General features: G+C 53.8%; 3 protein-coding genes across 5 annotated transcripts in view; 2 read left to right on the top strand and 1 right to left on the bottom strand.

Annotated features, from left to right (window-relative positions):
* The window catches only part of EPHB4 (EPH receptor B4), a 30,572-nt gene extending 19,783 nt beyond the window's left edge, over positions 1–10,789 (top strand). For both annotated transcript variants that reach the window (XM_047839039.1, XM_047839038.1), the window contains exons 7-17: positions 117–241; positions 646–811; positions 2,812–2,914; positions 3,126–3,190; positions 3,309–3,422; positions 3,510–3,757; positions 6,918–7,133; positions 7,411–7,560; positions 7,968–8,161; positions 8,369–8,524; positions 9,658–10,789. In XM_047839039.1, coding sequence (XP_047694995.1) covers positions 117–241; positions 646–811; positions 2,812–2,914; positions 3,126–3,190; positions 3,309–3,422; positions 3,510–3,757; positions 6,918–7,133; positions 7,411–7,560; positions 7,968–8,161; positions 8,369–8,524; positions 9,658–9,787 — 1,667 coding nt within the window. In that variant the 3' untranslated portion in view covers positions 9,788–10,789. The remainder of the gene's footprint in view (positions 1–116; positions 242–645; positions 812–2,811; positions 2,915–3,125; positions 3,191–3,308; positions 3,423–3,509; positions 3,758–6,917; positions 7,134–7,410; positions 7,561–7,967; positions 8,162–8,368; positions 8,525–9,657) is intronic.
* Positions 10,790–10,990: 201 nt separating this feature from the next.
* On the top strand, positions 10,991–14,587 carry LOC125153969 (uncharacterized). Its single transcript, XM_047837524.1, has 2 exons — positions 10,991–13,071; positions 14,267–14,587. Exon 1 carries the CDS (start codon positions 11,464–11,466, stop codon positions 12,370–12,372), a length of 909 nt encoding a protein of 302 aa, XP_047693480.1. The 5' UTR covers positions 10,991–11,463; the 3' UTR covers positions 12,373–13,071; positions 14,267–14,587.
* ZAN (zonadhesin) overlaps positions 13,024–26,459 on the bottom strand; it is a 38,925-nt gene continuing 25,489 nt past the window's right edge. For both annotated transcript variants that reach the window (XM_047837510.1, XM_047837513.1), the window contains exons 33-47: positions 26,245–26,409; positions 25,651–25,775; positions 25,015–25,310; positions 19,476–19,690; positions 18,917–19,058; positions 18,285–18,532; positions 17,717–17,846; positions 17,354–17,528; positions 16,884–17,057; positions 16,470–16,609; positions 15,814–16,013; positions 15,580–15,718; positions 14,880–15,020; positions 13,237–13,342; positions 13,024–13,143 (exon numbers count right to left, since the gene is read on the bottom strand). In XM_047837510.1, coding sequence (XP_047693466.1) covers positions 13,095–13,143; positions 13,237–13,342; positions 14,880–15,020; positions 15,580–15,718; positions 15,814–16,013; positions 16,470–16,609; positions 16,884–17,057; positions 17,354–17,528; positions 17,717–17,846; positions 18,285–18,532; positions 18,917–19,058; positions 19,476–19,690; positions 25,015–25,310; positions 25,651–25,775; positions 26,245–26,409 — 2,445 coding nt within the window. In that variant the 3' untranslated portion in view covers positions 13,024–13,094. The remainder of the gene's footprint in view (positions 13,144–13,236; positions 13,343–14,879; positions 15,021–15,579; positions 15,719–15,813; positions 16,014–16,469; positions 16,610–16,883; positions 17,058–17,353; positions 17,529–17,716; positions 17,847–18,284; positions 18,533–18,916; positions 19,059–19,475; positions 19,691–25,014; positions 25,311–25,650; positions 25,776–26,244; positions 26,410–26,459) is intronic.

The following is a 26,459-nucleotide window of genomic DNA, read 5'->3' as shown; positions in this document are numbered from 1 at the left end:
GCAACTCCTGGAACAGCTGGAGGACCGACACAGGTGTAGCCAGCAGAGGCAGGGTTGCAAAGACGGGGAACAGACCTGTCACGAGCAAATACCCTACCCTGTCCTCTCCCTCACAGTACCGCCCCCAGTGTCCGACATCCGGGTGACGAGGTCATCACCCAGCAGCTTGAGCCTGGCCTGGGCTGTTCCCCGGGCACCCAGCGGAGCCGTGCTGGACTACGAGGTCAAGTACCACGAGAAGGTGAGAGCAGGACTTGCCCCTGGGGGTTTAGGGTGGGCAGGGGGATGTGTTTGGGGACTGGGACACCTCAATTACAGGCATCCAATAGGCATTTGAGTTCTAGCTCTGCTGAGTACTAGCTGTGTGACCTTGGGCCAGCCCCTTGGCCTCTCTGAGTTTAATAACTCCATTGTAAGTCAATTACAGGTACCAACCCCACAGAATGGCTGCAAGGATTAAATGCTATGATAAAAACCAAACACCCAGCACAGTGGATACATAAATGAGCTCTGAGTCCCCTCTTGCTGCACAGGGGAACCAAGATGCAATGATGGGGGAGGCTCAGGGCAGGGAGGGAGAAGTGGGAAGAGCAGTGGAAACATGGCGGGGGGCGGGGTTTACAGCCAGCCCCTCCTCTCGGACAGGGCACAGAGGGCCCCAGCAGCGTGCGGTTCCTGAAGACATCTGAAAACCGGGCGGAGCTGCGGGGACTGAAACGGGGAGCCAGCTACCTGGTCCAGGTGCGGGCGCGCTCCGAGGCCGGCTACGGGCCCTTCGGCCAGGAGCACCACAGCCAAACACAGCTGGACGGTGAGCCTGGGGAGCAGGGCATGGGCGGGCATTGCCCGTGCCCTCGGAGGACCCCCAAAGTCACGTTCCCATGCTCCTCTTTCAACCACAAGGCGTTTTGGCCTAGTGAGGAGAGCATAGGCTGCAGAAACCAAAACGTATAGCTGGGAGGGGAGACCTGCTCAGTGGCTTTCCGGCTGTGTGACTTTCGGCAGAAGCCTGACCCTTCCTTAAGTCCCACCTCTCTCCTCCCCCTAAAGTGGAAATATCCTGAGGCCTCTCTCACAGGGCTCCAAGGATTAACTGAGGTGACACCTGTTCATTTTTATTTATTCATTTTTCATGTTTGTTTATTTTGAGAAAGAGAGTGAGCATACGAGCAAGGGAGGGGCAGAGAGAGAATCCCAATCAGGCTCCCGCTGTCAGCGCAGGGCCCTATGCCAGGCTCAAACTCCCAAACCATGAGATTATGACCTGAGCCAAAATCAAGAGTCAGACCCTTAACCGACTGAGCCACCCAGGCACCCCATACCTATTCATTTTAATATGCTTGGCCCCGGGGGGCCCCTGGGTGACATTTGAGCATCTGACTTCGGCTTAGGTCGTGATCTCACGGTTCATGGGTTCGAGCCCTGCTTTGGGCTCTGCTGAATGCTTGCTCAGAGCCTGGAGTTTGCTTCGGATTCTGTGTCTCCCTCTCTCTCTGCCCCTCCCCCGCTCGAGGTCTGTCTCACTCTGTCTCTCAAAAATAAATAAATGTAGGGGCGCCTGGGTGGCGCAGTCGGTTAAGCGTCCGACTTCAGCCAGGTCACGATCTCACAGTCCGTGAGTTCGAGCCCCGCGTCGGGCTCTGGGCTGATGGCTCGGAGCCTGGAGCCTGTTTCCGATTCTGTGTCTCCCTCTCTCTCTGCCCCTCCCCCGTTCATGCTCTCTCTCTGTCCCCAAAAAAATAAATAAAATGTTGAAAAAAAAATTAAAAAAAAATAATAATAAAATAAATAAATAAATAAATGTAAAGAAAAAAAAATTTAATATGCTTGGCCCGGTAGCTTTCTGAGCCTTTTCATTTGACAGTTCAGTTGAGCTGGGACTCACAATGCCATACAATTCACCCACTTAGAGTGTACAGTTTGGTGGCTTTTAGTATATTCAGTGTTGTGTGACCATCACAATTAATTTTAGAACCTTTCAGCATCCAAAGAGAGATACTATAGCCCTTTAGTCACCCCCAGCCCCTGGCAAACACTAATTTACTTTCTGTCCCTGTGGATTTACTTATTCTGGACATTTCATACAAACAGGAACCGTGCATTCTGTGGCCTTTGGAGACTGGCTTCATCCTTCACTCAGGACAATGTTTTCTTTTTTTTCTTTTTTTCAAGTTTATTTTGGGAGAGAGAAGGGGGGGTGTGGAGAGAGGGGGAGAGAGAACCACAAGCAGGCTCCACACTGGAGCCTGACGTGGAGCTCGATCCCATGACCCTGAGATCATGACCTAAGCCAAAATCAGGAGTCAGATGCTCAACCGACTGAGCCCTTCAACCACCTAGGCACCTCTAGGAGAGTGTTTTCGAGATTCACCCATATTATAGTGTGTATCAGTGCTGTTTATGGCTAAAAAATATTCCATTGTATGGCTACAGCATGTTTTATATATCCATTCATCTGTTGATGGACATCTGGCTTACTTCCACTTTTTTGGCTACAAACCTTTTCATTTTTAGCCCTTGGGGACTTTCTGTGATCACCAGTATCTGTAACTGAACAAAATCAAACTGCTCTTGCCGCAACTAGGTCTGGAAACTTCTTCCCTTGCCCTGAGGGACTTGGGAGGGGCCCCCACCTGTGGAAAACAGTCCGAAAACCACTGTGCTTCCTGGACCCTGCGCCTCCTCCGCCTTCCCCGTACCCCCCACCCTGCTGGGGGCCTGTTCAAGAGGGAACACAGCTCGTGCCTTGCGGCTGGTGTGGGGTCCCCAGGGGCCGTCGGCTTCTCTTGATCACCAGTTTTTCTCCCCCAGAGAATGAGAGCTGGCGGGAGCAGCTGGCCCTGATCGCAGGCACGGCGGTCGTGGGTGTGGTGCTGGTCTTGGTGGTCATCGTCATCGCCGTCCTGTGCCTCAGGTGAGGGCTCTGGGCACCTGGAGGCCCTTGGGAAGGCCCGTGTAGCTGTCCACCTGCCCGCTCGCTCCAGGCAAACCTCCCTCAATGCCCCAGGATACTTGTTTTCTCTTGGAAGCTTCTCTCATCCCCGCTCCTCCTCCCCCCGGTCCTGTCTCTTTGGGAACGCACAGATGTGGGATTCAGTTTACCTTTTCTTTCCCTTTGGCCACAGGAAGCAGAGCAGCGGGAGAGAAGCTGAATACTCAGACAAACACGGACAGTATCTCATCGGGCACGGTGAGTAGGCGTGTCCTGAAAGAAGCAGGACTGGGGGCAGAGCTGTGAGCCGAGAACCCAGGCATCTGAGTGCATGGGAAGCTGCTTCTCGGTTAACGGGGCCTGTGTGATCCCTCAGGTACTAAGGTCTACATTGACCCCTTCACTTATGAAGACCCTAATGAGGCTGTAAGAGAGTTTGCAAAAGAGATCGATGTCTCCTATGTCAAGATTGAGGAGGTGATTGGCGCAGGTGAGAGGAAGGCTGGGCGCCTGTGGGAGGAAAAGGAGGGCCAGATGGTGGGCAGAGGAGGGCTGACCCTCAGCATCCTTCCTGAAGGCGAGTTTGGCGAGGTGTGTCGGGGGCGGCTCAAGGCCCCAGGGAAGAAAGAGAGCTGTGTGGCCATCAAGACCCTGAAAGGGGGCTACACGGAGAGGCAGCGGCGGGAGTTCCTAAGTGAGGCCTCCATCATGGGCCAGTTCGAGCACCCCAACATCATCCGCCTGGAGGGCGTGGTCACCAACAGCGTGCCTGTCATGATCCTCACCGAGTTCATGGAGAACGGTGCCCTGGACTCCTTCCTGCGGGTGAGCCTTCTGCCCCCAGCCTCCCGCACCCCCCTCACTCCCCCAGCACAGCCAAGGAGCTCATAACCAAGGTAGATCGTGGGGTGCACATCACACCTCCTCTGCCCTTTGTTCTCCCTTCGGGACAGCTTGAATTCCTGGGACTGGCCTTTCCTTCGGCCGTGAGTGGCAATGGCGTCTCGGTGGGGCGAGCTGACCCCAAGATTTGGAAGGATGGTCATTTGTCCTTTTGACAATTATTTCCTGAGTGCCACCTGGCACATCAGCCACTGTCCTAGGTCCTGGGAATAAAGCCATGAACATCTCTGCCCTTGACAGTATAATCGAGGAGACTGGAAATTAACAAGTAAACAAATTTTTTGGAATACAGATATTTTGGGGGCGCCAGGGTGGCTCAGTCGGTTGAGCGTCCGATTCTTGATTTTTAGCTGAGGTCATGATCCCAGGGTTGTGGGATCAAGCCCCGAGTGGGGTTCTGTGGATGGAGCCTGCTTAAGATTCTCTCTCCCTTTGTCCCTCTCCCCTCCCACTTTCTGTCACTCTAAAAAAAAAAAAAAAAAAAAAACAAAACTAAATACAGATCATTTGGAAAAGTGACTTGAGATGATGGGGAAGAGTTTCTTTTAATTTTCATCACTTTAACAGGCTTCACTGGATTTTATTTTTTAACTTTACATCTTTTTGGGGGAAAAAAAACGCATTTTCCTACAGAGCAAGATATTGCATTTAACAGAATTATGATGCTTCCTCGGGATCATCCGGTACCCAGTCAATATTCACATTTCCCTAGTTGTCCCCCAGATGTCTCCTCCCTCCTGGTTCCTCCAAACCAGGATCTAGTTCAAGCATGGCACTTAGTGGTTTTGTTTGTGTGTTCGTTTTGTTGTGTTTTGTTTTTCCTGGTGGTTATTTTTTTGAGCCTCTTCTAAATCCAGGACCGTTCTTTGTTGTGAGACACACTGACATTCTGAAAAGCTGGGCCTCTTATTCCTTTGAATGTCTCACCTTCTGGATTTATCAGCTTCTTCCCTATGGGGTCATTGTTTCTCCACTTCCTTTAAGAGAAGATAGATTTAATGTTCTGATAAGTTCAAAAGTAAATATGTGTGGCCAGCCTCCATCGGGGGTGCTGTGTACCTCACATGACACCCCATCCAGAGACAGGCTCTCTGGCTCTCATCAGGAGAGATGCTGAGGCAGGCCTTGGGGTAGTGTGATGGCGGCCTGACCCTTCCTTGTGGACACAGGCTTCTGTTCCTTGGTACCATACAAAGGTCTTGTTGCCAAGAGAGGGAGGGAGGGTCTATTTTAGAAGAGATGACATTTGGGGTGCCTGGCTGGCTCAGTCGGTGGAGCATGCGACTCTTGATCTCGAGGTTGTGAGTTCAAGCTCCACGTTGGGTGTAGAGATTACATTTAAAAATGAAGAAGAAGAAGAGAGGACATTTGGGCTGACATTTGGGTAGATGAGAGAGAGCCAGCCAGGAGCAGATGGAGGAGAAGCACGTGGGCCTCATGGCCTTAGTAAGGAGTTTGGATTTGATTAGAAGTTCAAGGGGAAGCCTTTGGAGGGATTTCGGCAAGAGAGGTGATTTTAGGAGCTCCCTTTGGTGTGCTGGGGGGCATGAGCCAAGAGCCAGTGGGGAGACTCGCAATCCTTTGGGGCACGGCAGTTGCAGCAGGATGGGGAGAAGTGGCTGGATTCGGGACGTGGTTTGGAGGCAGGGCCAGCAGAACCCGCTGATGGATTGTAAGTGGCAGGTGAGGAAAAGAGGAATCGCAGAGAACCGTGGCGTCTGCCCCGAGCATCTGGCCAGCGGCGTTTCTGCAAGCTGAGTTTTGTGGTGTGGGACAGGGGCAGGCTTAGAGGAGGGTTCAGAATTCAGGGTTTGGACTCTGGCCCTGGCCCTGCATGGCTGCCAAGGGTCCCCTGCGTGCTTGCTGAATCCAGAGGATGGGATTTGTCCACTGTAACTGTTTGGCTGATCCGGTGAGAGCAGACTCTGTAAAGGTCAAGGTCAGGCTTTAGGTCTTGGCTTTGGCGCCGTGTTCATTGATCGCACCCAGTTTTTCACTGCCGTGTTGCAGGCTACACACAGCTGGTCCAAGAGGGCTGAGCAAGCTTTCTTTGGGTCAGCACAGTGCATCTGCACCTGTAGACAGGTAGTTTAGGGCACACCTCAACTGTCGCCACTCTGTTGCCTCCAAATAAAAAGAACATACTAGGGGCGCCTGGGCTGCTTAATCAGTTAAGTATCTGACTCTTGATCTCAGCCCAGGTCTTGATCTCAGGATCCTGAGTTCAAGCCCTGCACTGGGCTCTGTCCTGGGCGCGAAGCCTACTTAAAAATGGGGGGAAAAGAGTTGTGTCAGAAATAAGGAAAAAATTAGGGGCTCCTGGGTGGCTCAGTCGGTTGAGCTTCCAACTTCAGCTCGGGTCATGATCTCACGGCTCATGGGTTCAAGCCCTACGTCGGGCTCTGTGCTGACAGCTCAGAGCCTGGAACTTGGTTCGGATTCTGTGTCTCCCTCTCTCTCTGCCCCTCCCCTGCTCGCACTCTGTCTTTCTCTGTCTCTCAGCAATAAATAAATGTTAAAAAAAATAAACATTAAAAACATTTTTTTTTAAAGTAAAAAACTGAAAAAAAAAAAAAAAGTACTAGATTAAAAGGATTTGTTGATACTCCCCGGATATAAAGCCCTGCCTTAGGCTAAACAGAAGAAAATGGTTTTTTTTGTTGTTGTTTTTTAATAATGTTTATGATTTTGAGAGGAAGAGAGAGACAGAGCACGAGCAAGGAAGGGGCAGAGAGAAAGGGAGACACAGAATCTGAAGCAGGCTCCAGGCTCTCAGCTGTCAGCACAGGGCCCAACGTGGGGCTCAAACCCAAGAACTGTGAGATCGTGACTTGAGCTGGGGTCTGACGCTTAACCGACTAAGCCATCCAGGCGCCCCTGAATCAAAGAAAAGTTAAAAATAATTGTATAATCTTGAACATCATGTCAGGTTACTGTAGTGAGAGCTGAGAGAGCTCAGAGTAAGAGAAAAGAGGAGGGCTTACCTGGGAAGGAGGAGGGCTTACCTGGGAGGTCAGCGGAAGGAAGGGGGGATGGCAGGTGCGCTGGCCTGATGGTGCCCTCTCCCTCGTCTGGTCTCCAGCTGAACGACGGGCAGTTCACCGTCATCCAGCTGGTGGGCATGTTGCGGGGCATCGCCTCAGGCATGCGGTACCTTGCTGAGATGAGCTACGTCCACCGAGACCTGGCTGCCCGTAACATCCTGGTCAACAGCAACCTTGTCTGCAAGGTTTCCGACTTCGGGCTTTCCCGCTTCCTGGAGGAGAACTCTTCTGACCCCACCTACACGAGCTCTCTGGTGAGGCTGGGGGACCTGCGTATGAACTAGGTTCTCAGGGCCAGGTGGAAAGATGGGAAGCACTGGCAGCTCCAGTTCAGGGTCAGGATGTAAGCGCAGACCATGGAGGGGGCGGTCAACTTAGGGAACCCAACTTCCGGTGTCCAGGAAAAGAACAGAGTTGAGCTATGTGTCTGAGTCCCAGAAAGAAAGGAGGCCTGGGGGAAGGCAAAGGCAGGGGGCCAAATGCCTGGGTCCTGTGAGTCCCTCAGCTAACCTTTTCCCTCCTCATCTTTAGGGGGGAAAGATTCCCATCAGATGGACAGCCCCTGAGGCCATCGCCTTCCGGAAATTCACATCTGCTAGTGATGCCTGGAGCTACGGAATTGTGATGTGGGAGGTCATGTCATTTGGGGAACGTCCATACTGGGACATGAGCAATCAGGATGTAAGTGTCCCATAGTCCTACCAAGCTTACCTGAAATGTTCTCTCGCCTGGGATATGGGTTGGGGAGCGGGGTCCCCAAAGAGCTAATCGCTGTTGTCCTTGAGGGTGGCACAGAGTAGAGTTGATCTTTGTATCCAAGACTTTGATACAGCACGTCTGGTCACAGAAGGACACAGAGGAGGGCAGGGTTGGGAAGTTACTCATCTAGATCACGGCCCAAGAGCCACTGGGGCTTCAAGCCACAGCCAGCTTCAGCCCCGGCCGGGAGGACCCCCGCCCCAAATCTGCCATTCTCAGGGGCTATGGCACCTCTCCCGGCATCTGCTAAGTCCCCATTTTCTGGGAGTCCTTTGGCACCCCAGTGTTCCCGGGAGACCCTCACCCAGTGCTCCTACCTGTCCTTCCAGGTGATCAATGCCATTGAACAGGACTACCGGCTGCCCCCGCCCCCAGACTGCCCCACTTCCCTGCACCAGCTCATGCTGGACTGTTGGCAGAAGGACCGGAACGCACGGCCCCGCTTCCCCCAGGTGGTCAGCGCCCTCGACAAGATGATCCGGAACCCAGCCAGTCTCAAAATCGTGGCCAGGGAGAATGGCGGGTGAGGATCCCAGACAGCGGGCTTCCTTCCCACACTCTGCCACCACCTGAGAGCCCCCCCGCCGCCCTTCCTCCTCAGAAGTATCCGTCCCTCTGGTGGTTTGTGGGATTGTCCCTGCCTGCTTCTCCTTCTCCGAGGCTGGGCCCAGAGTCTCCACCTGATGTAGCCCTGGAGCTCAGCGCGCCCCTCCCCATCCTTGCCTCCCAGGGCTTCGCACCCACTCCTGGATCAGCGGCAGCCTCACTACTCAGCTTTCGGTTCTGTGGGTGAGTGGCTTCGAGCCATCAAGATGGGAAGATACGAAGAAAGTTTTGCAGCCGCTGGCTTTGGCTCCTTCGAACTGGTCAGCCAGATCTCCGCTGAGTAAGTCGTGGCAGAAGCCAGAGGTGGTGGCTGAGGGGTACCTGGGGACCAGGTTTAGCAGGGACCTTTGGGGGAGATTCCTGGTGCAAACCCTGTTAGCAAGAGTCTCCACCACCACCCCCCCCCACCAAAACAAGCAGTAACAGCTCTGGGGGCTGAGAGCCCACAGAATCTCCCAGGGCGGCATTGCCTAGCTCACCCCTTTGCGCCACCCGATGGCCCTGCCGCACCATAGGTATCTATCCTTGTGTATCTACATTCCGGGCTCTGCTCTCACATTAACAGTGACAACTCTGGCTGTTTTCCCCACCCATAAAAGGAGAGGGTTGGACTAGGTTTTGGAGATCCTTTCCAGCTTTAATGTTAAATAGTTTTATGGTTCCAACGCCTCTCACTTGCCTCTCACTTTGTTCCCCCGTGGGCCCCTCTGGCGCTCCACCTTTCTGCCTTCCCATTTCCCTCCCAGGCTCTTTTCTCAGGCCAGGTTTGAATAACACGTGGAAGGAAGAGAAATCTAGGAACCAGGGGGTGGGAGGCAGTCTCCCCGCAGGGCAGGTCATGGACCCCCCTGCTCCCTGATTGTCCAAGAGACTGGTGCTCTCTATTTCCCACCTCTGCTATTCTCCCTTATCTCAGGCTCCAGGCCTCAGGATGGGGGGGGGGGGAGGGAGGGCGGGGCAGCTCGTGTTCGCCCCTCCCCCTTCCTCCCCACCCGCTCTTCCTCTCTCTCCGACCTTTTCTTCTGACTTCTCTTTTCTCCTCTAAAGCAATGTGTGCAGCCCCTTCCCCCAACCTCATTTTGCACGTTTTTCCCTCTTTCATTCCTCCCCTTCGCTGATTCTCTGCCTTTTCCTAATCCTTGCTGGAGCCCCAACCTGTGGCCCCCACAACCTCCCACCAGCCAGCCCTGCTCAGCTACCTACCCCACCCTCTACTGCGGCTGTGCAGAAGGACTGAGGCCCCGCTCTTAAATCCTCCGGAAACTGCCGGCAACTATTGGCAACTATTGACGTGCCCCTCCCCTGCTGGCCTTCCTGATTGGCTGACAGTCCTGAGGCAAGACAAGGTGTCTGGAGCTAAGAGAGCCTCCCTGGGAGCCCTATGGCCTCACCTAGCTCTCCCTTCTTCCCCAGGGACCTGCTCCGAATTGGAGTCACTCTGGCGGGACACCAGAAGAAAATCCTGGCCAGTGTCCAGCACATGAAGTCCCAGGCCAAGCCTGGAGCCCCGGGTGGGTCGGGAGCACCAGCCCCCCAGTACTGACCTGCACCTGCTTGCCTGGCCCCACTGCTCTGGAGCGGCAGGAACTCCCAGCTGGGGACACCGCTCCCCTTCTTCCTGGGACAGAGTCGGATGGGGACCCAAGAGGCCATCATACCTAGGCCCCACTGGATTGCACTTTGAACCCATGGGGGTGGGGAGCTGGCAATTTGGAGACAGGATTTGAGGATTCTGCCATATGAGAGTAGAAATCACATGTCCCCCCGCCCCCCAGGCGGGGAACCCTATGCCAAGGGTGCGGGAGCCCTTCCCTCGGGATTGGGTGTGACCAGAGGGAAAGGAAGCGCTTATAATCTGCCAACTTCCCAGGAGTGGTTGGGCACGATCCCCACAACCTCCCTCTGATCCCCAGTTAGGGCCCCACGTACCGCCCCCCCTTCACCTCGAAGGGCCACTGCACTGCCCTGCAGACCAAAGAGAAGAGGGTGACTAGCCTGGGAGCTCGGGAGTGGAGAGCGCCGCATCGTGGCCGGAGGCGGGAAGGGGTGTCGTGGCCCAGTGACAAAATCATTGGACTTGGATGTCCCAACCTTGCTGCTGTCTTCCCCGAACTCAGTTTTCCCTTGTAAATGGTCCTCCCCCATCTGCTGCCTTCATATTGAAGGTTTTTGAGTTTTATTTTTTATTTTGGCCTTATTCCCCCTGCCCTTATTTTGTTGTTTTTTGTTGTTGTTTGTTCTTCCACCGTCCTTGTCATTACCTTTTGTGTTGGAGGGGCCCGTTTCATTATTGCCTCCTTTGCCCAGGGTGAAACAGGGCCTCATCGCTGTGTCTGTTTCCGGAACAATGCCTTGGTCACACCACAACTCCCAGACACTTCCCTGCCCCCAAGTACCCCCAAGCTGTGTCCATGAGGGGGTGTGGGAGGGGTGAGGTGGTGGTGGTGGAAACCAGAGACAGACACCGGTGCTTGGAGGGGATCTTAAATTATATTTAAAACAATTTTTTTTTTTGTATAAATAAAAGAAACTGGGAAACTGTGCAGTTCTGGGGGTGATTGGGGATGGGGGATGGGCCAGGTTTCCGCGGAGAGTGAGGCCTGGGTATGGAAGAGTGGTCGGAGGTCTGGAGACAGGGCTGTGGGGGGCTGCAGGGGGCTGCAGGCTTGGTTCCCGGGCCCCAGGGTGTGTCTGAGGTGGTGGGGTGGGGGCAGTGGGAGATGAGTCATTGGCAGCTGCTTCTAACGGCTCCAGATGGTTCTGCCAAGAGCCTGGGGCACCTCCGGGGTGGGGCTGCCCCTCCCTCCCCTGTCCTGGTTCCCCAGCCCTGGTAGGGGGCCTCACCCGGGGAGGCCTTGAGCTTGTAGCCCTGCCCCGCAGCCCCCTGAAGGGGTATAGGGGGGCATTGGCTGGGGTGGGGGTCCAGTTAGATGAAGGAGACAGATGTGGGCCAGATGTTGGCAGCTGGGGTTGGTTTAGAGGCAATGGGGGAAAAGTCTGCATGGGCTGTGGGGGAGGGGCAGAGCTGGAGTGAGGGATGTGGACCCCCCACGGGTACACACACACACACACACACACACACACACACACACACCCTGGGCTGAGTCCTTGGGAAGACAATTCCCCCTTTCAAGATGCTGCCCGGGCAGGTTCTCCCAGGCTCTTCCGAAGGGGAGGGGAAACCACCTGAATGTCTTCCCCCAACTTCCAAACAGGAAGATGGGGATGGGGTCAAACCCCTGCGAGCCCTTGTTGCCCTCTTTTGTTCCTTTCCTCCCAATCTGCCCACCCTCAGGGACACCTGCAGGGGCCAGCCTTGCTACTTCTGCATCTCCGGTGCCCCCTGTTGTGTTGGGGTCTGTGCGGGACCCCAAATCACAGTTTCTGTCCTTCCCTGCCCAGGTGGCCTCAGGTGGCGATCCCGTCTGTGATTTCCTACCTGTCCCAGCGTCTTCTAGCGTCCCTAATGCTCTGGAATCCTCTGTCCACTCCCTCGATGACCCATCACTCCTGTTTTGTACACTCAAGAGGTATGGGAGGGACTCCATCCTGCTAAGGATGGAGGGCGCGTGGGTCCAGAAGGACATGGTCTATCTGGGAGGATGCCGGCCCAGGCCACCCCTTTCCCCTCCCAACCAGACATCCGGGCTAGATAAGGTGACCTTAGTTGTTGAGGGGAGGGGCAGAGGTCAAGGGGACAGGGCACAGGCAAAAGGTCAAAGATGCCGTGAAGGGAGTTCGGGTGGGGGCGGGGTGTGCAGCAGGGAACCCCGTGATGCCCGAGCCAAAGTGCAGCCAGCTCACTCGCGGAACCCCCTGAGCACCCCTGCCATGCCCAGCTCGAGTGAGAGCTGCTCCCCCCAGCCAGCCGGGTCAGGGGCCATCCCTCCCTCCCCGGGCCCTTCCCCAACCAGGTGGGATCTCCATTCCTTACACGAGGGTGGCTGCAAGGGTCCTCAGAAAATAAGCACAGAGGAAGGGCTCCTTTGTCGAACCCAGTGTCCTGCCTGCTCTGGCATCCCCTGTCCCTTGGGGTCTTACGTCCTGGCCTCCCCACCCCAATTGGCAGCCTTCCTTTCCCTCTTGGTGCCCAAGCAGGATGTTCCAGGCCCCATCCCCAAGCAGTGACCTGCTCGTCCCGTTGGGAGGCCCGAGACCCTGGGGGAGGGGTCAGAATGTGAGCCCTTTGGCTTCAGGCTAAGGAGAGCTGGCCTCAGCTGCTGGGATGGGGCTCCGAACTCCTCAGACCCTAGACCTCACCAGCAGTTGCCATAGTAACCCCTAGGCCCTCTTGGGAAATGGATGTGCGCAGAAGCGAGGGGCCTCCCCGGAGGATCACAGGCAAAAAAGCCACATTCCCCATCCTTAGCCTCCACCCCGTGTTTAATCTCCTCATGGGAAATGTCAGCCTCCTCGGGATCACCTGGGTTCCTGGGAAGACTGGGAAAGTGCAGGCTTTTTTCCCATTTCCCAGAAGCCAGAGGGCTGGACACCCCACCGCCAAGCGGCTCTGTCCAAGGACAGTCAGACCTCAGTCCGCCTCCCCTCTGGACATTTTGCAGAGCACCCAGCGCTGGCCACCCCCCAGCCCTGCACACTTGTGTCCCTCCCTCCTATTTCACCCCCCCCCCAGACCCACTTCACAGATCCCTTCCTCCACCACAGTCATGTGGAAATTCACATTTCAAAAATAAATTTTAATTTTCTCTCTCCTTTTTTGAGGGCAACTCAAAACTGAGGGACTCTAAGGGCATGCTCTGGAACGAAATCTGAGGAGAAAGCAAGAAAACCCCGCGTTAGAGGCAGACTCAGCTCCCAGTCGCCAAGGTTTTGTGGGGCTGGGATGGTTCTCACCAGCATCGGCCAGCCTGTTCTCTGTCCTGGCTCTGCGTTTTCTCCCTGGGAGTGGTGGGGAAGAGAGGAGGGTCAGTGCCCACTCCCCTGTGGACTCGTCCCCACCCACCCCTGCTCATCCCCTTTCCCAGAACTCACCTCCTCCTCCTCCTCTTCCTGGAAACACATTCCCAGGTCACTGCCGGCACTATGACCACCACAGGCACGAGCATCCCCAACAGGATGGCCACAAAGCTGGATGCTTCTGGGGTGCAGGGGACAGAACGGAGGCACATGGGATAGGAAGGCGTGGGGGAGGAGACACTCCCCTTCCATCCTAAGTTGCCACTGGAAAGGACTGTAACCCCTGAGTCCCTGGATGTGACTAGTTCTCCCTCCAGAAGGCTTTTACTCCAAGGCCTCGGCACCACACACCCAGGGTCCCTTTGTTTCTGGACACTCAACTCCCATCAGCCTTGTAGAGGGGGGTGTTTGTCCAGCTGGTCCCCTAGTCCAGGGTATCATTGTGGCCAGTGCTTCTCAACGAGCAGCCCTGGGATCACTTCTAAAATGTTTTGTTAATATTTATTTATTTTTGAGACAGAGAGAGAGATAGAGTGCAAGTGGGGGAGAGGAGCAGAGAGGGGCAGAGAGACACAGAATCCGAAGCAGGCTCCGGGCTCCGAGCTGTCAGCACAGAGGCTGACGCGGGGCTCGAATCCATGAACTGTGAGATCATGACCTGAGCCAAAGTTGGGCGCTCAACCGACTGAGTCACCCAGGCGCCCCCGGAATCACTTCTACTAGTCACCCGGAAGCTTATTAAAAATGCAGATTTCTGGGCCCCCTCCAGACCTACTGAATCCAAATCTCTGGGCTGCCGGGAGTAGGCGGGGGAGTCCTGAAATGAACACGTAGAAAAAGCCACCCCCACCCACCCCACCCTGGGTGAGAGGTGGGATAAAGTCGGAGAACCACAGGCTCAGAGGCTCAAGGGAATTCGAGTTTTGGATGGGGAGAAAGGGTCAAAGGTACTGGAGAGGCTCAGACGGATCCGAGACAGGACAGGAAGAGCAGGAGTGAGGCAAGGAGACCAGAGAAGGGACTGGGGTTCCGAGAGAAGATCCCAGAGGACAGCGGGTCCCCCCTCGTAATCTGGGGTTTCACTTCCACACTTGGTCACCCACAGTCACCCGCAGTCCAGAAGCAGATGGTCCAGTAGCATCAGAAGGTCAACAGCCTGACACTACATCACAACGCCTACATCATGCACCTCCCTCGTCATCTTCTCTCCCATCATCACAAGAAGGGGAGGACAGTACAATCGGTTTGAGAGACAGACCACATTCACATGACTTTTATTATCGTAATTGCTCTGGTTGTTCTATTCGGTTGTTAATCTCTTATTGCGCCTAACTGATAAACAAAACTTCATCATACGTCTGCACGTACAGGAAAAACCAGATGGGGTCCGGGGCTGTCTGTGGTTTTGGGCATCCACCTGGGTTTGGATGGGGGTCTTGGAAAGTACACCCCACAGATTAGTGGGGGGCTACTGTATGTCGGTAGGGGATGGGCACAGGGACTCGGATTCTTTGAAACTCCTTGCTCTGCTCATCTCTAGGGAGCATATTATCTTATTATGTTTTCTATAATGTGTGTTACATTAAGAATCTATTACCCATCATAGCTCTGTAATAGGTATGCATTATATGTTCACATTATGTACATGGAATAATGCTGTAGCAATTGGTGGTGGGGAAGGGGCTGTGAGGATACAGGGTCTGGGATGAAGTTCTCACCTGGTTTTCCAGGGGGTGGCACATCCTGGGGCTCTGTGCAGAGGTGCCCCCCATAACCGAGTTCACACTCACAGGTAAAGTGGGTTCCCTGCTCCTGGCACCGTCCATCATTTTGACAGGGGTTCCGTAGACATGGGCTTTCTGTGAGGACAAGCGGGGTGATGGGGGGTGGTTCTAAGAGGACACCCACAGCCAGGGAGAGGGGCCTGGGGCTGGGACCCCAGAGAGGGAAACAGAGGCTGGGCAGGGGTCTGCCAGCCTGGCTTGCTGTTTGCTTGCTTTTTTTTTCCCCCCTGAGTTTTAACATTTTTTTTTTGATTATTTTCATTTAAATCCAAGTTAGTTAACATATACACCAGCCTGCCTTTCAAACTGGGCTCTACACTCACTAGCCCTGGGCTCTGGAGAAAGTGCTCACCCTCTCTGAACTCCACTTTCTTTACCTATAGTGGGGATGTGGGGTAAGGACTGAAGATCACGGAAAGCTAATGCCGGGACAAGGCCCCAGCACAGTGCCTGGCAGATGGCAGGCACTCACTGCACGCAGAGTCTTTCTCCCTGCCCCTCCCAAAAAAGGAGAGAGTGGGATGACGGCCAGCCTCCTGACATCGAAGACTGAGAGGGATGATCCTCCGTCCCGCTCTTCCCCCCCCCCCCCCACAAGGGGGCAGCTTGAAGCCAAGGGGAGGTCTAGGCTCACCTCGGAAGCAGCCACGAGTGAGGTTCCCCAGGGTGCAGATCTCCCCGGCACGACAGCGGAGGGGCTCACAGAGCAGCACCCCCGAGCTGGCGCAGGTGCAGCGCCGAGAGCAATCCTCTGTCACATAGCTGTCACCCCGCTGCAGAGGGGAGAAGGGCCGGGAGGAGAAGGTCTGGTTTTCCCCCCTCGTCGGGCTCTCCTGCCCCCACAGGGCCCTCCACTCCCAGCCCGGACCTGGTAGTAGATGCCGTTGCTGGTGCAGCCACAGTGGGCCACGGGGAGGCTCCGGGCACCACTGTAGATGTAGCCTGGGAGGCTGGCACAGCCTTCCACACAGGGTCCCTTGCAGTCCCTAGGGGCTGCCAGGTTGGCACAGGAGGCTGGGCAGGGTGTCATACAGCTCTGATAGACGGTGTTGGCCGGACACGCCAAGGCTGACGGGAAAGTCATAGTGAGGCGGTGGCCAGGCTCGGCTGACCCCACAGATACGGGGAACGTGGGGCCGGAAGCGGGAGGGGGGAACAAGGTCATCCAACAGAACCCAGAGCTTGGTAAAGGCCGGGAAGCCAGAAGAGTGGGCCGGCTCTGCGTGTCTTTCTGCCTGTGACATTAAAGCGTGCTAAGGAAGTGGAGGAGCAAAGCTGGGCGGAGGCGAGAAGGAGCGAGAAGGAGCGGGATGGGCTGACACGGGTGGGTGGGGTGCAGCCTCCTGGGTGGGGCAGAGAGGGAGGCTGGGTCGGGAGGACTCGGATGTGGTGAGTCCAGGGACGGATAGGGGAAGCGGGGCAGGCAACCCAAGAGGAGCAAGAGTGGGGGCTCAGAGCTGAGCAGGGGGCAGAAGTGGCCAAGAAGGTCGGGGGACCAGCTGCTGGGGAAGGTCAGGGCCTCACCACAGCCGGTGAGGTCCCGCCAGCCAGCCGGGGTGGCTCCCGCCTCCTGGCAGATGATGGCGTAGCCGCTGAGGACCTGGCAGCGAAGTTCCTCCCGCTCTTTGGGGGTCCGGGCGGTACACAGATCAAACACACAGTGCCTGGGAGTAGCAGGACAGTTGGGGGCTGTCAGAGACAGGGAGGCAGAGACCCAGCCCTGCAGAGGAGGACCCGGAAGCCCCAGCAGAAAGATATTAGGCAGTGTGTGTGTGTGAGTGTGTGTATGAGTGTGAGTGTGTGTGTGTGTGGGTGGGTGCGTATCACAAGGAACTGAAGCCACAAAGAGAGAGAAGAGCCAAACAGAGCTCGGATCACAGAACCGGCAGCAGGACCCGGACAAAGGCCACTCCCATGTGGTCTGGGCCCTCAACTCACTCCTGGAAGGGCTCGGGGGCCACAGTCTGGTGACAGGCAGCAAAGGGGCCCTGGGGGTCCACCAGCACCCTACACGCCTGGGTGCTGTTGATGAGCGCCAGCCGCTCCGGGGTGCATTCCGAAGTGTCGGAGCCTGACTCCTCCCCTTCCTCCTCTTCCTCCTCCGGTATGGCCCTGGGGCAGAGACCCAGGGGGCGCCAGGTTAGGCCCATGAGGATGGTGAACTCTGGAACTGGGGAGGAAGTGTGGGGAGGCATGGGCACAGCCTGGGATCCGTAGGGCCGGTGTGCCCACAGTCGGTCTGAGAGGCAGGGACAGAACGAGATCAGGCAAGTGTGTCTGGGCTCTCGGCCTCGGGCATCCTCCTCTGCTGAGGATACGGGGTGAGTGGGGTGTGGACAGATACCGGGCTGATGCTCACCCCCCAGGGCCGGTCACCTTGCGGCCCCTCAGAAGCCCAGCCCTCTCACCTTGCGAAGCGGGCGAGGCCGCCACTGATCCTGTGTACCTCCCAACTGTTGCCAAAGCCGATGAGGTCTTGGGTGATGGTGCCATTGGGCAGCACGAAGTCATTCCTCTTGTTCCCATCAAAGTTACCGCACAGGCCACGCACGAGCCCCTTGTACTTGTTGGGCAGCGTGATCACTGCGGGAGGAAGGGGTGTTCGAAAGCAGGGCTCCCCACCTCCTCTCTGCCCCTCCAGGCTCCTCCCCAGGTGCTCAGGGCCCACTCCCAGGGCAGGGGCCTCCTCACCATGGCCTGGGGACCATGTGGTTTTCCTGGCCCCCTCTCGGAAACGTCCATCCTGCTCTCCCATCCCCGCTCTCAGGTACCTGCATTTTTGCCTCCGTCGAAGCTGACAAGCATCTCGAAGTCAGTGATCAGAAACAGGCGATGGCCTCGCAGGTTAACCCGCAGACGGTCATCGGGCTGGTAAGGGATGTCCACCTTCTGGTTGTTGACCTGGAGAAGACAGACGGGAGCCACGTGGTCCCGAGTCAACCCGACCCTCCGCTGCCTCTCCTCTGCCTCTCTGCACTGCTCGGCATCTCCGTGCCGTCATTCCATGGAAGGAGACACCCCGGTAGGGTTTGCTCCCCCGCATCTCTCTTCCTTGGCAGAGCGGACGCCCCCGGTCCTGCTTCAGCCTGGCTCCACCTTCACGCCGCACGTTCTCTCCTTCCCTTCCTCCCTATCTGTCTCCAACCTCTGGCTCAGTCCCGCTGCCCTCCTCTGCCTCATCCCATGAGGGGAGTGTGGCACTGATTCCGACTTCCATAAGCAGGCAGCCCAGGCCAGGAACTTCCCAGAGAACACGGAGCCCTGGCTTCGCCTGTTTTCAGTGGCCTCCCAAGGCCCAGGCCGCCTCCCGACACCCACCGGGCCCGGCGTGGCTCTTACCACGAGCTCCAGATGAGCCCGGAGCTGGACTGTGTAGCCATAGATCACCACAATGATTTCGTGCAGGTAGACGGGGCTCCAGGGCAAATACACTTTGTTGCGCCCCTCGACGATCAGAGGCGCCACCCCAGTGGGGAGCGCGTCCACCGTCTTTATCAGAGTGTAAGTCATGCGGCCCCGGAAGAGGTAGCTGAGGCCATCAAATGTACGGTAATGGGGGTCCCCGTAAACTGAGCATTGCTCTGATGCTGCCAAGAAGGACAGACACTTAGAAGGGACCCTTCCCGGATAGAACAACGCTCAGAATCCTTCTGAGGCCCTGATGTCTCTGGTCACCCTCCCTCCGAGCCCCCAGCTCCCTAGATACTTGACCTTCAACCTTCTTCCTTTCCCAGCCCCCATTACAAAACCTGAGAGATCTCTCGGTCCCGTCCCCTCTGTTTGCACTTAATAGTGCAAATAGTGCAGATCCCAGGGGCGGCCACGGCTAGGCCACGGAGCAGGTGAGAGCCCAAATGAGGCCGCAGGCCCACCCCCTGCCCGTGCTGGGCCCCCTTCCCTCTCCAGACTTTCCCAGCCTGAGCCCCTTCTGGCCTCACCTCTTGCTCCACCTCCCCAGTTGCCCCTCTTACTGTTAACGTCACAGGTGCCCGTGCCGTCAGATTGGGGCTCACAATGGGAGCCAGAGGGGCAGCTGAACTGCTGGCAGTGAACGGTTCCCGAAGTGCAGGCACACCTTCTGGTGCAGCGAATGGTGATCCAGGTCTTACCCTCCTAGAGAAGCCACGGGAAGAACCAGGGCGTGAGGAGGGAAGGGCCAGCCTAGGCCCACAGTCTGAATGGCTTACTTGGCCCAGGCCAGAGGCAGTTATGGTACCGCCTCCTAGAGGCATCGTGCTTGGTGTCTTACATACGTTGTTCAGGAAGTACTACTGGACCCATCTTCCAGATGAGGACACTGAGGTCACGGAGGTCCTCTGACTCATGAGTGGTACCCATAGGATTCAAACCAAGGCCACGCCCCATCCCAGCCGTTTGGATTCCTCAGATGCAAAACCTAAACCATGCCCACCGCCCCCACCCCCCACCCCAGCCCAGCCCTGGCTGTCCCCAGGCTCAAAGAGACCCAGGAAGGGAGAAAATGCCAGCTTCCAGATGTTGTCCCCACCGCTACTTCCTGTCCCCACTCACAGGGAAGGAGCTGCCATAGTCGTCTGTGCAGCCGCCACACTGACTCCTGGGTACACACTCTTTCCCACTGAGCACGAAGCCGGACTGACAAATGCAGCCCTCCTTGCAGATGGTGGGGACTTGGGTGTCACTGCACTGGCCTGATGGGTCCACGCAGGAAGGTAAGCAGGAGGGAACGCAGGACGAATACTGGGTGTGGATGGGGCATTCCAGAGCTGGGGGAGGGGGAGGGTAAACATTTATTGAGCGTGGGCTCTGTGCCAGACCCCAAGGAAAGAAAGGAGTAAAAACGACCCTTCCACCAATTCAATGTGGGAGACAGAGGTCAGCCAGCAGCCCAGCGACTTTGATGTGTGTGGTCAGTAAGTGTGTGACAAGTGTGCATGTGCAACAGGAGCAGGGAGGTATTCGCTCTGTTGCAGGAGAGAAATGGAGCCCTTTAAGCAAAGTACCTGTGATCCAATGGAAATGTTCACGGATAGCAAGAATCTACAACATAAAGGAGTCAGTTGTCCCTAAGTTAATTTATACATTTCACATGACCCCAATAGAACATGCCAGCGTGATTTTGCATCGTTGTTGTTGTCTTAAGTCCATTTATTTATTCTGAGAGAGACAGAGACAGCCTGGATGAGGGAGGGGCAGAGAGAGAGAGAGGGAGAGAGAGAGAGAATCCCAAGCAGGTTCCGCGCTGTCAGCGCAGAGCCCCACACAGGGAACGCAGGAAACTGAGATCGTGACATGAGCTGAAACCAAGAGTCAGACGCTTAACCAACTGAGCCACCCAGGCACCCCTGTTTTGTTTTTTTTTAATAGGGCAAGAAGGTATTAAAGTGGAGAGGAAGCTATGAACAAACCAGAAAAGCCAAGAAAACTTAAAAAAATGAAAGAAAAGAAAGAGCAGTGAGTAGTGAACGTCCCTACCAGAAATTAAAACACAATTTAAACTCTCAATGATCACAACACTGGGTTACTAGTCAGTGAAGACACAGCAGTGAAAGGACAAAGAAGACCCCATAGGGACCAGATACATATAGGAATTTAGTATAGAATAAATCATGGCATCTCAGGCAGTGGGAAAAAGAGACAGGTCATTTAAGATGCTAGGGGAAAAAATAAAAACAAATGTGATTCACATCTCGTACTGTGTACCAGAGTAAAAATTCCTGTGGATCAAACATGTAAGATAAAAAAAGAAACCATTGGGCTGGCGTGGTCGGTAGCCCTACACTGGGTGTAGAGCTTACTTAAAAAAATAGAAAGAAATCATAAAAATGCTGAAGCAGGGGCACCCGGGTGGTTCAGTCAGTTGAACGTCCCACTCCTGACTCAGGTCATGATCTCATGGTTCGTGGGTTCGAGCCCCGGGTCGGGCTCTGACCGACAGTGTGGAGCCTGATTGGGATTCTGTCTCTCCCTCTCTCTGTCCCTTCCCTGCTTGCACTTTCCCTCTCTCTCTCAAAATAAATAAACCTTATTTATTTATTTATTTAAAAAAATTTTTTTTTCAACATTTTATTTTATTTTTGGGACAGAGAGAGACAGAGCATGAACGGGGGAGGGGCAGAGAGAGAGGGAGACACAGAATCGGAAACAGGCTCCAGGCTCTGAGCCATCAGCCCAGAGCCCAACGCGGGGCTCGAACTCACGGACCGCGAGATCGCAACCTGGCTGAAGTCAGACGCTTAACCGACTGCGCCACCCAGGCGCCCCTCAAAATAAATAAAGTTTAAATGCTGAAGCAAAACATGAGCAAATTCTTTTTTTTTTAATGAATTTTTTTAAGTTTGTTTATTTGTTTTGAGAGAGAGAAGGAAAGCATAAGCAGGGCAGGGGAAGAGGGACAGAGAGGGAGAATCCCTATCAAGCTCCCATGATCAGCACAGAGCCCGATGGGAGGCTCGCACCCACAAAAACTTTGGGATCATGACCTGAGCCAAAGTCAGTCGCTTAACTGACTGAGCCACCCAGGCATCCCTGAGCAAATTCTTTTTTAACTCTGGAGCTGTAAGGCATTTGTAACTATGGCTCCAAATGCAGCAGCCACAGAACAAAGACTACCATATGCTACCCCACATACATGTATCTCTTTTATTTGCCTGACAAAAAAAGTCAAAGAAAAAAAAAAACTGGAAAAATGTTTGTAACTCATAGCACTAATAGAGGGCTACTTACTCTCTGTGATAGATAAAGGGCCTCCATAAGATAGTTTGATAAAAGCCAACGAGCCAGTGGAAAAAAAATGGTGAAGGGATATGAAGACAGAGTTCTCAGCAAAGGAAATTCAAACAACTGCCAAACACGTGGAAGAATGCATAACCTCACTCATAGGAAAAATGCAAATTAAGACTCTTTGTATTTTTCACATATCAGATTGGCAAAGGTCCGAAAGTGTGACAATGCTCTGTGTTGGCGAGGCTGTGGGGAATCGGGCACTCTCCCGTGTTGCTGGTAGGAACGTAAACTCCTCACCCGCTGTGGAAAGCCAACTGGCAGCATTCCTCAGAAGAACGAATGCACACAGTCCTTCATCCAGCATCCCACCCCCAGCAGTTTATCCTACGGACAGACGCGTACATACAAAATCGTAACTGCAGCGCTGTCTGCAGTAACAATTGGAGACAACTAGAAAGTCTGCCAACAGGAGACTAGTTAAGTAAAGTGGGACAAACAAGGGGCGCCTGGCGGGCTCTGTCTGTGGAGCAGGCAACTCTTGATCTCAGGGTTTTGAGTTCGAGCCCCACATTGGGTGTAGAGATGACTTGAAAATAAAATCTTGCTAAGTGAAATAAGCCATACAGAGAAAGACAGATACCATATGGTCTCACTCTTATGTGGATCCTGAGAAACTTAACAGGAACCCATGGGGGAGGGGAAGGAAAAAAAAAAAAAAAAAAGAGGTTAGAGTGGGAGAGAGCCAAAGCATAAGAGACTGTTAAAAACCGAGAACTGAGGGTTGATGGAGGGTGGGAGGGAGGGGAGGGTGGGAGGGAGGGGAGGGTGGGTGATGGGTACTGAGGAGGGCACCTTTTGGGATGAGCACTGGGTGTTGTATGGAAACCAAGTTGTCAATAAATTTCATAAAAAAAAATAAAAAAAAAAAATAAAAAAAAAAAAAAGAAAATAAAATCTTAAAAAAAAAAAATGACACAGGGCGCCTGGGGGGCGGGTGGTGGTGCTCAGTCGGTTAGGCATCCGGCTCTTGACTCCGGCTCAGGTCATGATCTCACAGTTCATGGGTTTGAGCCCCATGGCGGGCTCTGCACTGACGGTGTGGAGCCTACTTGGGATTCTCTCCCTCCCTCTCTCTCTGTCCTTCCCCCACTCATGTTCTCTCTCTCTCTCTCTCTCTCTCTCCCTCTCTCTCTTTCAAAAATAAATAAGCATTTAAAAAAATTATGACAGAGGCTCCTGGCTGGCTCAGTCATTTGAGAGTCTGACTCTTGATTTCGGCTCAGGTCATGATCCCAGGGTGGTGGGATTGAGCAGTGGGGAGTCTACTTAAGATTCTCTCTCTCCTGGGGCTCCTGGGTGGCTCAATCAGTTAAGTGTCCGACTTCAAGTCATGATCTCACAGTCTGTGAGTTTGAGCCCCACGTTGGGCTCAGTGCTGACAGCTCAGAGCCTGGAGCCTGCTTCAGATTCTGTGTTTCCTTCTCTCTCTGCCCCTCCCCTGCTCATGCTCTGTCTCTCTCTGTCTCAAAAATAAATAAAAACATAAAAAAATTTTTTTAATAAATAAATAAAAAGATTCTCTCTCTCCCTCTGCCCCTCTCCCCAACTTGCGCAATGTTCTCTGAACAAATAAACAAATAAAAATTATGACAAATGAATTATGATGTAATCATGGGATATCACAGAGCTGCAAAGGAGAATGAGGGCACTCCTTAGCAGATCTGATGTGAAAGGATCTCCAAGCTAGATTATCAAGCAAGAAAGATAAAATGCAATCTACCGGCTGTTTCGAAGGGACACATGCACCCCCATGTTTATAGCAGCACTATCAACAATAGCCAAAATATGGAAAGAGCCCAAATGTCCATCAATGGATGAATGCATAAAGAAAATGGGGTCTAGGGGCGCCTGGGTGGCTCAGTAGGTTGGGCGACCGAATTCAGCTCAGATCACGATCTCGCCGTCTGTGAGTTCGAGCCCCATGTCGGGCTCTGGGCTGATGGCTCAGAGCCTGGAGCCTGCTTCCGATTCTGTGTCTCCCTCTCTCTCTGCCCCTTCCCCGTTCATGTTCTGTCTCTCTCTGTCTCAAAAATGAATAAACGTTAAAAAAAAAAAAGAAAAGAAAATGTGGTCTATATATACAATGGAGTATTACTCGGCAATCAAAAAGAATGAAATCTTGCCATTTGCAACTACGCAGATGGAACTGGAGGGTATTATGCTAAGTGAAATCAGTCAGTCAGAGAAAGACAAAAATCATATGACTTGACTCCTATGAGGACTTTAAGAGACAAAACAGATGAACATAAGGGAAGGGAAACAAAAATAATATAAAAACAGGGAGGGGGACAAAACAGAAGAGACTCATAAAAATGGAGAACAAACTGAGGGTTGCTGGAGGGGTTGTGGGAGGGGGGATGGGCTACATGGGGAAGGGGCACTAAGGAATCTACTCCTGAAATCATTGCTTCACTATATGCTAACTAACTTGGATGTACATTTTAAAAAATAAAAAATAAAGTTAAAAAAATAAAATGCAATCTACTGGATCTTGTATGCTATTTTTAAAACAAATAAAATTTAAAAAATAAGGAAAATTAATTTGCATTTGTTTCTATGGGCATAAGTAAAAGATCTTTGGAAAAATACTCAGATGCTGATAAGGTCAGGCTGTGACCCGGGGTCAGGGGGGAGGGAGACTCTTCACTGGCAATCTTTTTTTTTTTTATTCTTTTAGTAATTTCCACACCCCGAACATGGGGCTTGAACTCATGACCTGACATCAAGAGCCGCACGCACTTCTGGCTGAGCTACCCAGATGCCCCAGGCAATCTTTTAATACATTAAAGTTCCTGAACCATGTGAATGCGTCACATCCTAAAAACACACTAACCACTGTCTTAAAGTTTAAAAGGTTCTGGAATTATATAGTGATGATGGTGGCAGAGCTTGTAAATATCCTAGAAAACAACGAATTGTATTTTTAAAGTGGTGACTATTATGGTATGTGAATTCTAATTTGAAGAAAATAATGTTAAGAACTACAGAAGGATGCCTAAGAGTCTGCCAGGAGGCGAGACTTTGCCGTCAAACTTGACCTGGACCCCGGTGTTAAAACCTGGAACTTTCCAGGTTCAGGGAGCGGTGTGGATAAAGGAAAGGAGGGGTGTGGAGAAGCAAGGTCCGTGTGTGCTGTCCCCGTCATAGGGGCATTGGCTGAGACCTTGTTGCAAAGGAGCCACAGCTGAACAACGAGGTCAGATGCAGGTCGGGCACGGCCCAAAAGGAAGACAGGGAGCTTTAAGGGACACGCAGATGGAAAGGAGGTGTGGGAGTGCTCGGGGTGACCGTAGGGGACACTCACGGCAGAAACTGCTGTTTCTCCAGATTGGGGGCTGGAGCCCCCGGGCCCGGCAGGCGGCTGCGAAGTTTTCCAGAGATCCACAGAGGGCATGGCGTAGGCCTCCAAACTGACAGAGGTTGTGGATACACTTGAGCAGGAAGGGCTTGAGGAACACGTAGGTGGCACACTCAGTCCAGGCCGGAGTCTGAAAGGCCGCCCGGCATTGTTCCTGGGCTCTCACTAGGTCATCTCTCCTGCAGCCTATATTTAGATTCTCCAGCTGTATTGCTTGGGTCTCCTCGCTCTCTTTTTGGCAACTGCAGAGGAGAAAAGGGTCATCACAGGGACAGCCACTGCCCCACCTATGAAAATGACTTGGCCCTCCCAAGTGACTCAGAAGACCCTGTTGTCTTGTCTTCACCAGGAAGCTGGTCCAAGCTCCAGCTACCTTCCGGAAGCCTCAGTCCCTGCCCACACTCTGAAGCGAAGAAAGGAAGGCTCATGTGTCCCCAGATAGGTTCTGGGGACCCAGAAGCCATCCCCCGTCAAGTTGCACACATACAGGAACACTCCAGTCTTCCTATCCCTGGCGCGCTACACAGTCCGGGATCCCAACTCCTGTTCCTATGAAAGGTTAGAGGCTTTGGGGACAATTACTTTGGGTGAGACTCCTTATCTTGCCAACTCTCCACAAATTCGGCGTCATTCTGGGCTAATTCGTCATTGGGCATCATGAGCTCATCCTCTTCCTCACCATTGAAGTTTCCACACAAGCCACAGACCTGGGTGGGCAAAAGGGTTCTGGGCACCAGGGAAGCAAAAGAGGCTTTTTTGGGGTGCCTGGATGGCTCAGTTAAGCGTCCAACTTTGGCTCAGGTCATGATCTCATGGTTTGTGGGTTCGAGCCCCGCGTTGGGCTCACTGCTGCCAGGGCAGAGCCCACTTCAGATCCTCTGTCTGCCTCTCTCTCTGCCCCCACCCCCCTCCCGCTCTCACTTGCTTTCTTTCCTTCTTTCTCAGAAAGAAGGAAAGAAGGAAAGGAAGGAAGGAAGGAAGGAAGGAAGGAAGGAAGAAAGAAAGAAAGAAAAAGAAAGAGAAAAAGACTTTTTCATATGGGCCCGCATTTCCACTCCTAAGAAACAGGCGCACTCCCAGCCCTCCTCCATTCTGGGGAGTGACCAGTTAGGTCTGGAGAGGGCTCGGCCCTCTTGAGACAGACTCCCCTAGAGAAGAGCCAGGGGATTCCCCCACCTTTTGGTAATAGGCTGCAGGGAGCTGGACCTCAAAGAAATCTTTGCCGTCAAACTTGACCTGCACCCCGGTGTTAAAATAGAGTACGGTGTTGTTGCCAACAATACTGATTCTGAGCCCTCGGATCTCGGTGGCGAAGGGAAAGGTGACCTGTGTGCCGTTGATCTACAGAGGAGGGCAGGGCAGGTGAGTGGGAAGAGGGACCTGAGCCCCCT

Source organism: Prionailurus viverrinus, chromosome E3 (assembly GCF_022837055.1).
Source record: "Prionailurus viverrinus isolate Anna chromosome E3, UM_Priviv_1.0, whole genome shotgun sequence".
Taxonomy (NCBI): Eukaryota; Metazoa; Chordata; class Mammalia; order Carnivora; family Felidae; genus Prionailurus; species Prionailurus viverrinus.
Note: the sequence above shows the minus strand (reverse complement) of the source record. Positions and strands in the feature narration are given on the sequence as shown.